Below are 14,338 nucleotides of genomic sequence, written 5' to 3' on the forward strand. Positions count from 1 at the left end.
TACAAGAGTGTGAATTAGGGTTTGTGTTTGTTTTTTTGTTTTTTTTTCCATGTGTGTGCGTGAGCATGTGATAATGTGCATATGTATGACTGTGTGTGACTCTCGAGCCCTTCGCTGGAGCCTGCTGTCTGGGTACAATGGTCCAGCCTGGGGCCTCAGCTCCACAAAGAGGCCTTCTCTTAACAACGCGCCATCACAGATAGAGGAGGAGCCTGACCAAAGCATTACCACGCTTAAGGGATCACAGAGCTTTCCTTGATACATCTGATATCACTTATGATTTTAATAATCAAGCACTCTTCCTTAAAAGGAGAGTTAAGGTTAATGCTGTATGTGTGTGTATATGAGTGATAGAGACAGACTAAACTGAAGAGGCAGCAACCGATTTTACTTCAGTATTAAACTTTATTTCCTGTACTTTTGTGAGATGGAAAAATGATAAAAACATACAGCTCAGGGACTTTTTATCTAAGATAGGTCAGTGTTTTTCTTTAGGTAATACCCATGAAATTAAAATCATAAAAGTTTCCATGTGTCTTTGACGAAAGCTTAAAGAGTGAAAATAAATTATCGTAGCAATAATTATAACATCAAATATAACAACAATAATAGCAATTAAGCATTTATAAACACTTTATTTACTGTGTCTTTTTTCCATAAAAGTCCATTATCAAAAACAGGTGAGCGCTGTGGTGGTGTACAATCCAGCATGTGAGGGGAGCACTGCTTTATGGGTACTGTAGTCTGGGCAGGACCTGGTTGGTAACAGAGGCGTACGGGTGCTGTAGCAGTCAGCCAGTCTCTAGACCTCCAGCACTGAAGACTGTGTCTGTCTGTCCACAGCGGTTGTGGGGCGACGGCCTGGGAATGGACAGGGTGCACGTATCTCAGTATATAATGAGATGGTCGTGAGGTGGAAACAGCGGTTCTTTTTAAGACCTCTCGTGAGTCTCCTGTTACAGGGTCATGAAGAGGTGGGTACCAAAGTGACTTAGTAAAAATAAGCAAAAAGAATGACAAGCATCTCCATTCACTCCATTCCTGCAAGCCTCAGTCACCCAGGGACTAAAAAGCCCCTCATCACATTAGCTCTTCAGAGTCCGCTCAAGTCCTGCTCTCTGCAGCGTCCCATCAGTGAGGTCAGGCACGATATGACCTTCAGTCGTTAAGTCCAACTGAAAGTCCCTCCCCTCCAACCACTGTATACGTGCCGCAACAAGTCTGCTCAGCTTTCAAGGTGATGTGAAGGCCATTTAGTGTTAATGGCGATGTGGTGGCTCCTACAGGCGGAGGAGTTCCGGGTCTGGAGGGGCCTCAGTGAGGCTCAGCCCAGACCGGCGAGCGATTGGAATGGTGGGGGTGACCGAACGAAGGGTGAATTGGCGTGGGAGTGGGTAGCATGTGTCCCGAGTGGCTGAAGGGGGGCAGGTGACCCATGTGGGTCATGTGGCTGGTGAGGCCGGGTGCACCGCCGAAGGGAGAAGCCTTGTCCTGCATGCACTTGGATAGCTCGTCGAATCCGTCCCCTGCTCGTTTGTTCCTCTTGGACTTGCTGGACATCTTGCGGTTGCGTGTCTGGATGCCTTCTTTCTTCATGGTCAGGGGTCTGTTAACCTGTGGGGAGCAGCACATTAGCTCAAGGCAAGCCAGACAAGAGCTGCACTGATGTGTGAATACTACATTAAGGGGTTCAAGTTTAGTTTTGCCGGTAGTTCCAGCTTGTTTACTGGCTCAAAATTTAAAATGTCCCCAGGAATATATCACATACATTGCCAATTAGAATTTACATCCATGTCTTTCATGGTAGCCTATTATTATGAGTTACACCAGTGTGAAATAAATGCAATAAATGACGAGCAGCTGTTTTGCATATATAGCTCCATTATAAGGCGAGTCAGGGGCGGTTTTTTTTTTTTTTAGCTTTTGTCTAATTTAAAACCAAACAGAACCGTCCTAGTCAATATGAATACATGGGGATGAGGACCAGGCTTGGGCTGAAAGAAGCAGTCTCAGACAAATCCTCATCAGTGTAACCGACGCCGTTACACTGAATGACAGTCCCACCCTGCAGCCTCTCCTGGGAGTAACGCCCCCCATTGAAACAACGATGGATTAATAAAAAAAGACGACCGGTGGGTTCTGCTCGACAGGGTGAGCAGGCTTTGCCTCCACACTCTCACAGTTTCTCTGCTCCTAAATCGATACAACTGTCCGCCCACTTGACCAGTTAACGACCCCCCCCCCCCCCAACCCCCGCCCAATAACCCCGCACTTAAGTTCAGTGTGGGGTTTTTTGTTTTTGTTTTTTTTTTCCCTTTTTTTCCCCACCTTTTTTTTTTTTTTTTTCAGACTACTTACATTGTGTAGTTTAAAGTAAAGGCCGCAGGCGTTACACACCGGGTCTCCGTTCCCGTTGCGCCTCCACAGGGTGGTGGTGGTGGTCTGGCAGTTTGCACAGCAGGTGCCTGCACGTCTAGCAGCGGACTGAGGGGAGTAGAGAAAATACATCATGAATAATGACCCATTCACATGTTGCAGAGAGGTCAGCGCGGACACCGAGTAGCACAAAAACACCGAATATCACGGTTATTTAGACACCTATAGGAGGCCTATCATTTATCAATTCTCGTATCGAAGCCACGGCCCCGACACTGCACGCGAGGAACTTGGGATTTCTGCCTCAGCACAAAATCAATAAGAGACAGAAAGTTTTTCTTAAATTAAACGGCGGCACGTGGATTTTCGACTTTGACCGCAGAACCATGCTACAGAAAAGCATCAAAAGAAGCGACGCGCAGGCTGGAAAAATGACTTAACTCTATTAAATCGATTGCATGTATTCAGACCGCTACAACCATGATCACATTTTCTAATTTGTGCAATAAGATATGGGGAGTGTTTTTTTTTTTTTTTTTTAAGAGAATGCCTTATACTACACGCCTGTCCGTGCTTATATTTAATGAATTAAAAATAAGTATGCTGGTATTAACAGGTTATAATAGAGGCCTTGTGTAAACCCTCTGTTTACCCTGATCCAGGGAAACTGGGCTACAAGTCGTGTAAGACCCGGTGTCCTGTCTGGCACTGTGCTCCCGCGTCCATTGCGGATCGATTCTTCACACATAATAAGAAACATTAGCTTTACATGCAAGAAACCCTCCGGCTCTTTGCTTCACAAGCAGCATCCAGGTTTTTTTTTCTTCTAATTAATTTCAGGTGGACTCTTTGCCGTTGACCCGGAGAGCAACAACAACCCTGCTCGTTTTTATACGAAATAAAAATATGTCAACTATATTTTCAAAGATATGGAGAGAGAGAGAGAGAGAGAGAGAGAGAAAAAGCCGCTGCGCATTAAGAGTGTACACTGCCCACTGAGAATGACAAACAAGAGAAGAACATAAATCCATTTATTTTTCCAATCCCCGCCCCTCACGGTCTGTCTCTTCACACATAAGCGGCTCCTCCAGTGTTGTGGTAATCTCTTTACAGTATATGTCAGTCTGGCCATAGAGAATGCAGCGCGCTGGTTGAGGGCGGAAACAGCCGGGAGCCTGACTTCCTTATCTGGGCCGGGCAGATATCCGGATAGGAAACAACTGGATGCCCCTTTGAACACAACTCTGAAAAACACTTGAGCTGAAAATGCAAAAGCTGCAGCCGCATGGGCCGACCCAGTGGAAAATGTAATGGACTTTTCAGGAGGAGGACCGACGTGGAGGTGGTCAGGGAAGAACACGAAAAAAAATATCATTTAAAAAATAAGCTCCAGTTTTTTGGTTCTTTTCTATTCGAAATATCTTTACCGATCGACTGATAGCGGCCGATTTATTGGCAAGTTAAATTACCAGCTAACGTTAATGAAGACCATTAGACCCAGGCTACAGCCCCCGCAATCATAATTAGCCTTGGTAAATGGAAAAGCCCAGACCCCTTTTTAATTAAAGTTAAAAGGTTAATACAGCACTAAACTTATTTACTTACTTATTATTTAGACCTAATTTTTGTAACATTGATTCGCAGTATTTCCCCATTATTATTATTATTAGTAGTAGTAGTAGTAGTAATAGTAGTAGTGGTGGTAGTATTTACTGTGTTGCAATTTAATTTTTTTAATTACTAATATTTATGAAGTTATAAATGGAATTTTAATCTTTATTTCTACTAACCAATTAACAATTAAAAAAAAATAAAATCAGATTAGATTAAATTAATTTCTGAATATCTAGTCAACAAAGTGTCTGGATTTGTCTGTTGACAAAGCAACCACTTCGGTACAAAATAAAAATAAAGCAAATTTTTCTGCTGAACAATAAAGGACTCAGGAGCTACTGTAAATAATGCTCTCTTGTTTGAGAGTAGAGAAAGTGAATAGATTGATAGGCAGATAGATAGATAGATTGATTGATTAGAGAAAATAATTTAAATACATGGATTTCTAAACGAAACAAATAAATTATGCCACATAGAAATGTATCTAGCTTCAGTGTATGGTTAAAGCCAGAATTGGCTCGGCAGCTCTGGAGCAGTGTTACATCAACACCAGGAACGTTCTGTGTCCACGCTGCTTTTCATTTACTCAAGCATGGTGTTAACTAAAGCAGCATGGGCATTGGTATCAGTAACAGTATCACAAGTACCAGCAATAATGATAGCAGGAACAATGGCAATAGTAGCAGTATTGTAACAGGCCATGAAGGTGGATCATGGGGGGTGAGAGGGACAAACAATTCCAGGAAGATCATAGGGAAAATATAACTTTCCTGGAATTGTTGTGCCAGCATCTGCTTTGTGCTCATATTTGGGTGCCTTCGATGGAGTGAGAACTCACCAGTCTACGTTTGGGCTTGATAAGTGGTCGGTTCTGGCCGTTCATCTTGTGGTACAGTCCACAGGCGTTGCACAAGTAGTGGCCAGTACCATCCCGTCGCCACAGAGGGGTGGAGGTGGCACCACAGTTTACACATTCACGGCCCTCTGCATATAGTTCAAGAGGAGGAGACAAGAAGAAAATTTATATAATTAAAAAATTCACCCTCTGTCAGGAGCAACATATAGCGGCTGTCCAGCCCAATCGTGCAACTGTACGGCGCTGAATGACCCTAGATGGCCCTGTAAAATGAAGTCAAATCTGTCTCATGGTGGTGACAATGTCCATATGAGCGTGCGGGTGTACCAAATGTGCACAGCTGTCATGGACACAGACACCTATATGTAAACTGATCCTGGGTGGGGAGGCCAGAGACAGCCAGAACGTGACCAGAGGTGTCCAACAAGAGGAATGAGAAACATCATCAAATTAGGACTACATTATTCATCAGCTCAGTGGGCACCCATGAGAGGAAACATAAGTGTGTGGTGGTGGTATTAAATGTGCCAGACAGTGTTGCAGTCTTTAATGAAAAGCATGCATGCCAGTTGGCTGCAATTGATCGTATTGAACTGATGTTCAATCCAACATTATTCACGTGGAGTTTTATTATTAGTATTATTCTTAAACAACGACTGGATCAGAAAAAATAGACCTCTGTGCATACCTATATATACACCCATCAGCCAAAACATTGAAACCAGTTACCAGTTTTAAAGTCATACAGTATATTTCTGTATACATATATATATATATATATATATATATATATATTTCTGTATGACATTAAAACTGGTAACTGGTTTTAATGTTGTGGCTGATGGGTGTAAAAACCTGCTTTTTCAGTTATCCCCACATCCTCTCGTCTCCCATATAGGTTTGACTAACTTCAAACAGCCTGTTGCTAAACCAACCGATTCATTTAATTCAAGTAGACCTCTCTCCCTTGAGCATCCTCTCCTTATTCCTGTTATAATGCTTGCGACACCCAAAGTCCCACCCTCGCTTGACAATGGAATCTGACCTGAGCAAAAAGCCACGTTCCTTTTGAAATGCATCTCGGCACTTTTTTGTACCTCCCTTCTCTTCCTCTTAAGTGTTTTGTAAGTCCAACTACCACATTAAAGCGGGATCATTAACTCTTTAAATATTCATCAGCAATGACTAAAGTATTATGTCTTATGCAATGTATAGTGTTGAAACAAGACAAAAAATAGGAAGATGAAAGCTTCATGAGAAAGGTTAGAGTAGAGAGGAGGAGGAGTTCTGGTTTGAGGCTAGTACAACAGGAAGCCACACTAGTGTAAGGTGTATGTGCAGACAGCTGAAATGTCATTGTGGGGTTTTGTACAACAGTCAATCACCATTACTGGCACTGGACATCGACTTTGATAGATAAGAGTCTTTTTAATGCCGTAGCTGATGTGTTCGTGTTGCTGGCCAAATTCTTTTAAATGTCACTGTATAACATTTCTCTGCTACAGCAGCTCACATTCACTCAGGTTATCAGCCAGTGGGCCTTCGCCAGGTGTGTTAAAAAAGTACGGGGACAATGGATGACAACTTTGATAATTACACAACTACGTTTAGAGCGACCTGTTAACGGTCTAAGATGTCTGTTGTTACTTTTTGTCCATTAATCCAAAGTACAACAGCTGGAACAATGTAGGGAAATTACACAGCCATTACCAGACTGAGTTGTTTTTTCAAATGTCTGCACATTAATGTTAGGCATAAAGTCTAAATATTACTCCCAACACATGCAGTATATTGAATCAGGTGCTTGTCCAGACAGTCAGAAAATAGGCTTTATTATAAACAATTTCGCTGGCTTTGAGGATTTTAGGTAAGAGGAAAACCAATTATGTGCATGTTTAATCGGGATTACTCAATGCACTGGTTTCCAGACCTATAGTGTTATTAAATACGCTTTCATCTACACATAGAAGCAGGATCTACTGTGGGACTTGGTTGCCTCCACTTTGTGTCAGTGCACTGGGCCAAGGCCATGCTTAAAAACACAAACAGCAGGGCTCTGTCGCCTGTGCTTTGTTAGTACTGGGGAGAGCGGTGGGCGGGGTGGAGGTCGTGATTTGTTCACTTGGAGGTATACAGGATATGGCAGGAGCCAGCGCGTCGTGACTACTTCATTTTTTTAAGTGCAATAAACGCCACATTTAAAAGAAAACAAGCCAATGGCACGAAGATGAGGCCGTCTGACTGCCTGGACACAGACCCACGATAACAAGTCAGAGTGTAACGGAATAAGTTGCTGTAAAGTTCTAGTGAAAGATTTAAGAGGGAAAAAAAATGCCACTTTTTCCTTTGTGTTACAGCCTTTCCTCTCGGTCTAAACACGGATACCAGGTTTATTTTTCCTCCAAAAAAAAAAAGACATATATTTATGAATAATCAATTAATTTAATTAGGTGTAATCCCACTTTCTGGATGGATCTCACAAGGGGCGAGGAGGACTGCGATGGGACACAGATAAGACTTGCCAGGACAGGCTTTCACAGAACAGACGTGTCCGATAAGGAAATGATCAGTCTTTTTGTAAGGAACTACTAGCGCGACAATGCAGAGGTCGCGTCAGCGTTCAGCATTACAAAAGTGCAAGAAATTAGCTGGCCATTAAAAAATGAATACAATTTCAAACAGATACGCCCACACGCTTACTGGATGTAAACCAAATGTACGGCAGGAGCAGGGTGTAATAATAATTTGATTGATCTTCTGATGATCGATTGCGTAACGCTTCACCGCTCAGCTGAATAAACCATAACCATTTAATAAGGCCTTGGCAGTTTGATCTGCCATCTGATGTGAGGGAGAGGCTCGAACCCACGTGAGACTCACCTGAGCTCGATCTGGCTTTGCTCTTGCATTTGGGCGTAAAGCTGGAGGAGGACCCGCCGAGCAGGCTGCCGGGGTGGAAGAGACTGCCGCTGTACTCGTGGGGCGTAGGCAGAGGATAGGCCGGGTAGGTCGGGATGGGGTGATGCGTGGCCCCGGCCTGGCCGTTCATCGAGGCCAGGCCGCTGCGGAGAGGACTACAGCTCTCGATTTTCATGCCGTCCGTCAGCGGCACCTGGTACTTGATCGACTCCTTCTCGTCCATCCTGGTCGAGGTGGAGGTCGGAGAGGTAGGGCCGGGGTCCGGGGACACGTCTTTCGGAGGGGTAGGGGGGAAACTGTAGAGGTGCGGGCTGGAGTGGGACGCCGGAGTGAGCGACGACACCGGAGCCGTGCCGGTGTTGCTGCTGCAGGGGTAGCCGGAGCCGGTGGGGTGCAGGCCGGGTTTGCTGAAGTGGCTGACCGCCCATGCGTTGTGGTGGTGGGCGGCGGACAGGGCTGCTTTCCCGGGGTCCAGCCAGGGAATGCCGGGGCTGTGGATGAGGTGTGGTCGGCAAACCTGGTTCCCAGCGAGACGAGCTGAAATCCAAAATACTCTATTTAATATAAGTATTCTTTGAATGCCTCCTCAACACACCGGTCTTGCCATTAGTTTGCGAAACATAACAGAACGATCTTACCTGATAAATGCTCTGAGTTACTCAAGTCCGACATTTAGTTGCAGACGTAGATAAAATACACGTAGCTAATTTAAAATAAAAGATTTTACTCAAAACCGAATGACCTAAAAAATATTGTTTTCTTTAAATGACAATAGCCCCGCTCATGTCGCCTATTTATGGCAGAGATGATAGAGGCCTACTGGCTGCAGAAGAACACAGTAAAAGTGGACCCTTGTCAGGCCAGTACCTATCTTTTCATCGGCTGCAGCTCTCGGACTAAAGATTGTTATTAGTAAATTTGCGGTTTTTATTTTATATCCGGGAAGTGCTTCTCTCTCTCTCTCTCTCTCTCCCTCCAGAACCCCTGCCCCAACAGAGAGGGGTTAAATGACATACTTCCCTTTCCTCTCCCTGTCATTCGCTACAAAATCCCTTTTATGTTGGTGAATCGGCCCAGAAATGTCAAGACGGACTTTTAAAAGCACGTTACTGGACACTGCGTGAATTGTTAAGCTTACATTTTCTGTATCAAATTATTCCACAACCACACACACACACACACACACACACACACGGACGCACATAGACTCACATATATAATTCAAGCTCTTTTAGGTCACTGATGAATTATATAAAAACTTTAATTTAGCCTCAATAAAATCTGACAATTTTCCAAGCATGTTTGTAATTTCTCATCATACCTAAACAACTTGTCCGACTTAAATATCACCGCAAACTTGAGCGCATCCTACCGTGTGCTTGGCTGTAGGTGACCCTTGCCCGGGAGTTGGCGTAGTAGGGGTTCCCTTGAGAGTCCAAGTGGTTCAGAAACATGTCAACTTCGTCCTGGGGCAGTAAAGGCGCCATGGGCTCCATGTAGTTGTGGCTCAGACTGTGGTGGTGAGAGTCCGGGTGCTGGCCGTTCAGCACTGCGTGATGGTGCGCCATCCACCGAGACTGATCGGCCGCTGCGACCTCCATGGCTGAGCTGGCCGTCTCCTCTCCCCTGAATGCGTCTCTGTGTGTTGGGCTACTTTTAGGCTATGTTTGCCTCCAAGTGGAAGTGAGATCGTCCTTACAATATAGTTCCTGAGCTGTGAAGGTTCTCGGCTGTGTTTATTTACTTCAGAAATAGAATCCTTAAATAACCCGGTTTCCTTCTTTCTCCTCAGGGATAGCCTACCTGTAATGAGACGAAGACAAAATGTTAATTCATAGACACGGTGGCCGTTCCATCTCTTCCTCCATGCAAAGAATAAGCATCCTTTATATTTATATTTTTTAATCTAATCATAGCAGTTGACACATGAAATGAACTTTGCACACTTAAGGGTCCTTGTGATTATATGTCGAAAACAAAGTAGTGCACAGCTGCCTCGGTGTCGAGGCTATGCATCCCGTCTCCGCATAAAGGAAAAAAAAAAGGGAAAAAAAAAGGAAAAAAAAAAAAAAGAGACCTGTTTCCTCTGGATACCTGTTGCAATTTCGATCAGCTGACGGCAAATACAGCTTGGATGTGTAAACCTCCTGATCCGTGCCGAGCTCTGAGATGTGGCGCAGACTGATGCGGCTGGCGCCAGTAAATTCCCATATCAAGGCAGGCGGGGCGGGGCCTCGGTCTGAGCCAATCACAGTCAACCCTGATACAATTGATTCTCGCTGCATCCCTGCTCTCCCTCTTTCAATTCCCATTTCCCCGCACCGAAAAAACTAAGCGACTTATCAATCAGCGGTGTAATTTCTCGGGGGTCTTTTCTCTCTCATGAAGATCACACTGAATGAACAATCGGCCCCTGACAATCGGCTTTTTTTTTAGCGGCAGTTATGAGCATAAAGGCAGATACTTAACATAGAGGGGAATTCATTTTGCACAATATGTGACTTACTATTACAATGATTTAAAATGTAATCATGTGGAGAGCCCCCCCCCCCCCCCATGAGCCCTTCTGCAACATGTTCTTGAGGATTTTTATGGCTTTGAAGCGACGTTTAAATTTCGAACTCCCTTGAACAGTGCCTTTTTTTTTTTTTTCTTTTTCTTTTAACAATTAAAGTTGCTGATGGGGTTTCACATTACTAACAATAATTGTAAGTGCTGTTTTTCGCATGCTGCTGTTATGTAAATAAACAGCGTTTTCAGCACCTCTAAAACCAACAGAGGAGGAGTCGATTTATGACCCCGAAATTGGCCCCATTGTCGGGAGAGCCTAATTGTCTTTCATTAGTAGCACAGCATTCCTCCTGTGAAAACAGCGGTTTTGTCTCGGGGACAGAGCATTCAAGCACCGTTTGCATACTAACGGCGCCTCTTTCTGAATTGGTGGCACCAGGGATTGGCGCAAGGCCTCACCTTTGAAAACCAGTTGGTGATCATCAAAGTGTCTCTTAACAACCTCATTCAAACCTCACAATGCAAATCAAATCAGAAATCAAAACCGTTTCACAGAGACGGATTAATTTACTTTAATTACCGCTATCATTGCTATTATTTGCTGCCTGTAGGGATACAATCACATTTTTGGCAGTGTGGATTAAAGAATAAAGGCTATGCTCACAAGCCTACGTGCATTGTGTGTGTGTGTGTGTGTGTGTGTGTGTGTGTGTGTGTGTGTGTGTGTGTGTGTGACTGACAGGGAATAATTGGAGGCTGGTCGGGGCCTAAACTGGCCGCCACGCCGACGCCGAGACCTGACGTCACAGCATCGAGGTAGGTGGGAATCTTATAGGCCTTGTCACGTGAAGCTTCTGATACCTGGATAAAGTCTCCATAAGTCCACCATGCAGGTCATCGGGGCGACAATTCACGCTCCGACCTGATGTTATACCAGCCGAATAAATGCGTGTGCATCTTTGTTCTCTTGTGTGTGTGTGTGTGTGTGTGTGTGTGTGTGTGTGTGTGTGTGTGTGTGCGTGTGTGTGTCAGTCATCAGTCATTAAATCACTGGCATGTTGCCATGGGCAGTGAGTTGACGAGCTCAGCCCTTTGAGCTTGTCAACTCCTAAAATCAACAAATTAGTGCATGTGGGGCAGCAGAGGGCCTGCTACCAGAATTACTGACATTCCAGTGTAAAGAAGCACTGCATTTGGCAGGTGGAGTGAGTACATGCTTACCTTAATATAGAATTAATTGGCTATTCATTGTCCTTTCATAAGTATGGTATTATATTGCACAATCATCAGTAATACACATAGTTTATGTCTAATGCAAAGAAGTGACTTTACGTTGCAGAATAATCGCTGCCAGACATGCTTGAACCTGAAGCAACAACGACTCCCTCTGTTTGAGCTTGAATGGATCACCAGTGATGCTCTTGTTCATGGGGCTAGTAGCGAAGGGCCTTTTTTTTTTTTTTTCCCACTGTAACATACCACTCGGGCCTGCAGTGGTCAGACTGTGTGCCTGTGTTCACCATTGGGCCTTGGAGAGTGGGTCAGGCTCGGGCTAGCTGCAGCAGCATGCCCATTGTTGTTGCATGTTTGCCAAATGGATTACTCAGCATGATTTAGCCCTCTGTAATTTATACCTTCATTAATCCCATTTGTATCTGTGCTGGAACAAAAGATGGGAGAGGGTGACGGAGGGTTGGTGGAGAGGGTTTGGGGAGGGGAGGGGTGTGTGTGTGTGTGTTTGTGTGTGGGGGGGGTGGTTGCTGTTGCGTTCCCTCTGTCTTTCTCAAGGACACAGCAGTATTGTTTCACCCAGGGATGCTACTGGAGAACACTATCCCTCTCACGGCACCTCCTGCACTGGGTGAGAACTCTGTGTGCAACAACTGTATCGCTCTGCAGCCACAGTAGCTAATGAACAACAAGATTATCATTCCAATCCATGCTGTTATTAAATGGGATTGGCTTTATCTACCTGTTTGTTCCCATTGGGCACGGTCATCCATCATTATCCAGAGCAGAGGTGTGTGGCTGTGCGAATGTGCGTGTGTGTGCTTGACTCTCTCTCTCTCTCTCTGTATGTGTATGTAGGTGTGTGTGTGTGTGTGTGGGTGTGTGTGTGTGTGTGTGTGTTTGGGGGGGAGTGTGAAGAGCCACAGTGGGGCTTGTGAAGATAAGCAGAAGCCAGAGAGAAGAGAATGACACAAACCAGCTGAAGCATTATTGTCCCCTTTACTCACAGCTAATTAGATCGAGCCAGGGCACTGGGGGGCTTTATAGACACAAGCACCCAGACATAAGGCCATATAACTGCTGAGAGAGGGACCTGGATGCTGCTATGAGAGCAGCACTCACACCAATTTAAGCAGTTTGAGCTCAGAATAATAACATTTCAGAATAGGGCAGGACATGCCACATGGTCTGCACACTTAACAAAAGAGATTATGGAGCAGAAGATGATTCTTAGGTCCATAGCCTAAACCCCCGTTTGGGGGCTATAAATGCAGAACGTTTATGGAGAGGTTCTCTCTAGCACAATACTGTAATGGTTCTTCATAGAAACTGTCCGAGATGTGTCAACAGCTTCCCAACAGCAGTGCTAAAATGTATTCATTCATCAACCACATCAGCCATTCATTTATGAAACATCAATGGATGTGTCTTTGAGTTCTTTACATGCTCGAAGCTTGAACCTACACACCGGTCTTTGGCCTGCGCACTCTCTTCCTCACTCACAGGGCTCCCTCCACGCAATAACCTCATGTTCCTGGAGCCGTGCACACCGTCTGCAGAGCCTCGTGCAGGCAGCAGCACAGGTAAGAGAGGGAGGCTGGTGTAAAAAGGTGCCGTGGACTGATTACCGGCTCCTGCGTGCCTGCGGAGACCCCAGCCCGCCCCTGCCTCTGCCCCACCATTGTGCTGGTGTGACTGCTCTTTCTGCAGATGAAAGGGGACTGCTCCAGTCATCATTCATTTGAAAGCCGTGACAATTGAATACTTTTGTCGTCACTAATATCGTGATGATGACACACTAATCCACTTCGTGATCGAAGGTTTATTCCAGGAATACAGCACCTTGCCCGTGGCAACATAAAGCGGGCCACTGATTATTGATGGTATTTACGTGACCGCCTGAATTTTTTTATTTATTTTTTTATTTTTTATTTTTAGAAAATAATGTACGTCTGACGGGCGCAATATTTTTTGTTAATCGCTGCATTAATTGTTCCGTTTTGGCTCAATTTCGGATTCCGTTTTACTGTTTGGTCGTTTAGAAAATAATGTAGGCGACTAATCTAAAAGCGTGAAAAGAAAAGGGGAACGTGCCAGTGATTATAACAAAAGTAGCACAAACTAACACTGCATCTTTACAACGGATAAGACTGGTCACTGATATGCTTCACACAGTCAATTCAATGTTTTGGTCCCCTTTTTCAGATGCTATGGAGGTTTATACAGTTAATATCCGAAAAGCTGTGGCAAACCAGGGCAGAATATGAAGGTAAATATTATTAACAAAGCGTAAAACCAACATCTTTCCTTAACATCCATGCGAAGTATTCCAGAAAAATAATCTATTGTTTGTTTGTTGTTGCTACAGTAATGTTAATAACAATTTAAGAGAACCTATAGATTTTTTTGTCACAATTATTACTGTCTACCTATAGCTCTGAGTACAAGTATTATTTTATTTTTTTAAACGCCGAACATATTTCCTACAGAAGATTAAAAAATTACAGTGTAAAAAAAAAAAAAAAAAAAAAAAATATATATATATATATATATATAAATATATAAATACATAATGATTGACTTACCTGTTCCAGTCTTACATGTGAGAAGAGTGGCTGCGCTTTCAGAGTCCAGCCGGACAAAGTGGGTCCATCCGATTCACCGCACGGTTTCGGCGCTTCTCTCCGAAATAACGGCGCAAAAAAATCAACGACCGAGGCGGAAACGGCGTCCGGACTAGCCCCCTTCGAGGCAACTGGACACAAGCGGTGGCCCCCGTGGAGTCGCTGCTGCCACTGTCATCACCTGGCGGAGAGCGGCGTCTGTCTGCGC

At 44.4% G+C, this 14,338-nt stretch overlaps 1 protein-coding gene across 5 annotated transcripts; it reads right to left on the reverse strand.

Moving 5' to 3' along the window:
• Positions 1-413: 413 nt before the first annotated feature.
• Positions 414-14,338, reverse strand: gata2a (GATA binding protein 2a). 5 transcript variants are annotated; one of them, XM_040116235.1, is made up of 6 exons: positions 14,092-14,338; positions 9,138-9,568; positions 7,727-8,302; positions 4,829-4,986; positions 2,359-2,484; positions 414-1,614 (listed from the first exon to the last, which is right to left on the reverse strand). In XM_040116235.1, the coding sequence occupies exons 2-6, from the start codon at positions 9,364-9,366 to the stop codon at positions 1,315-1,317; spliced, it is 1,389 nt and encodes a 462-aa protein (XP_039972169.1). In that variant the 5' UTR covers positions 9,367-9,568; positions 14,092-14,338; the 3' UTR covers positions 414-1,314. The 5 variants fall into 5 exon arrangements, with proteins under 5 accessions (XP_039972169.1, XP_039972170.1, XP_039972167.1 ...); XM_040116236.1 differs by lacking the exon at positions 14,092-14,338 and adding an exon at positions 9,860-9,941 and having other exon boundaries at positions 4,829-4,974; XM_040116233.1 differs by lacking the exon at positions 14,092-14,338 and adding an exon at positions 9,860-9,941.

Source organism: Xiphias gladius, chromosome 21, assembly GCF_016859285.1.
Source record: "Xiphias gladius isolate SHS-SW01 ecotype Sanya breed wild chromosome 21, ASM1685928v1, whole genome shotgun sequence".
NCBI classification, from domain to species: domain Eukaryota; kingdom Metazoa; phylum Chordata; class Actinopteri; order Istiophoriformes; family Xiphiidae; genus Xiphias; species Xiphias gladius.

What these genes read in the sequence shown, in the direction of transcription:
- gata2a (XM_040116235.1), bottom strand. Translation starts at nt 9,366, where the DNA reads ATGGAGGTCGCAGCGGCCGATCAGTCTCGGTGGATGGCGCACCATCAC. An exon ending in CACCTACAGCCAAGCACACG is followed by an intron (nt 8,303 to 9,137) that starts GTAGGATGCGCT and finishes TTTGGATTTCAG; the next exon opens with CTCGTCTCGCTGGGAACCAG. An exon ending in CAAAGCCAGATCGAGCTCAG is followed by an intron (nt 4,987 to 7,726) that starts GTGAGTCTCACG and finishes CTCCTCCTCTTG; the next exon opens with AACTATATGCAGAGGGCCGT.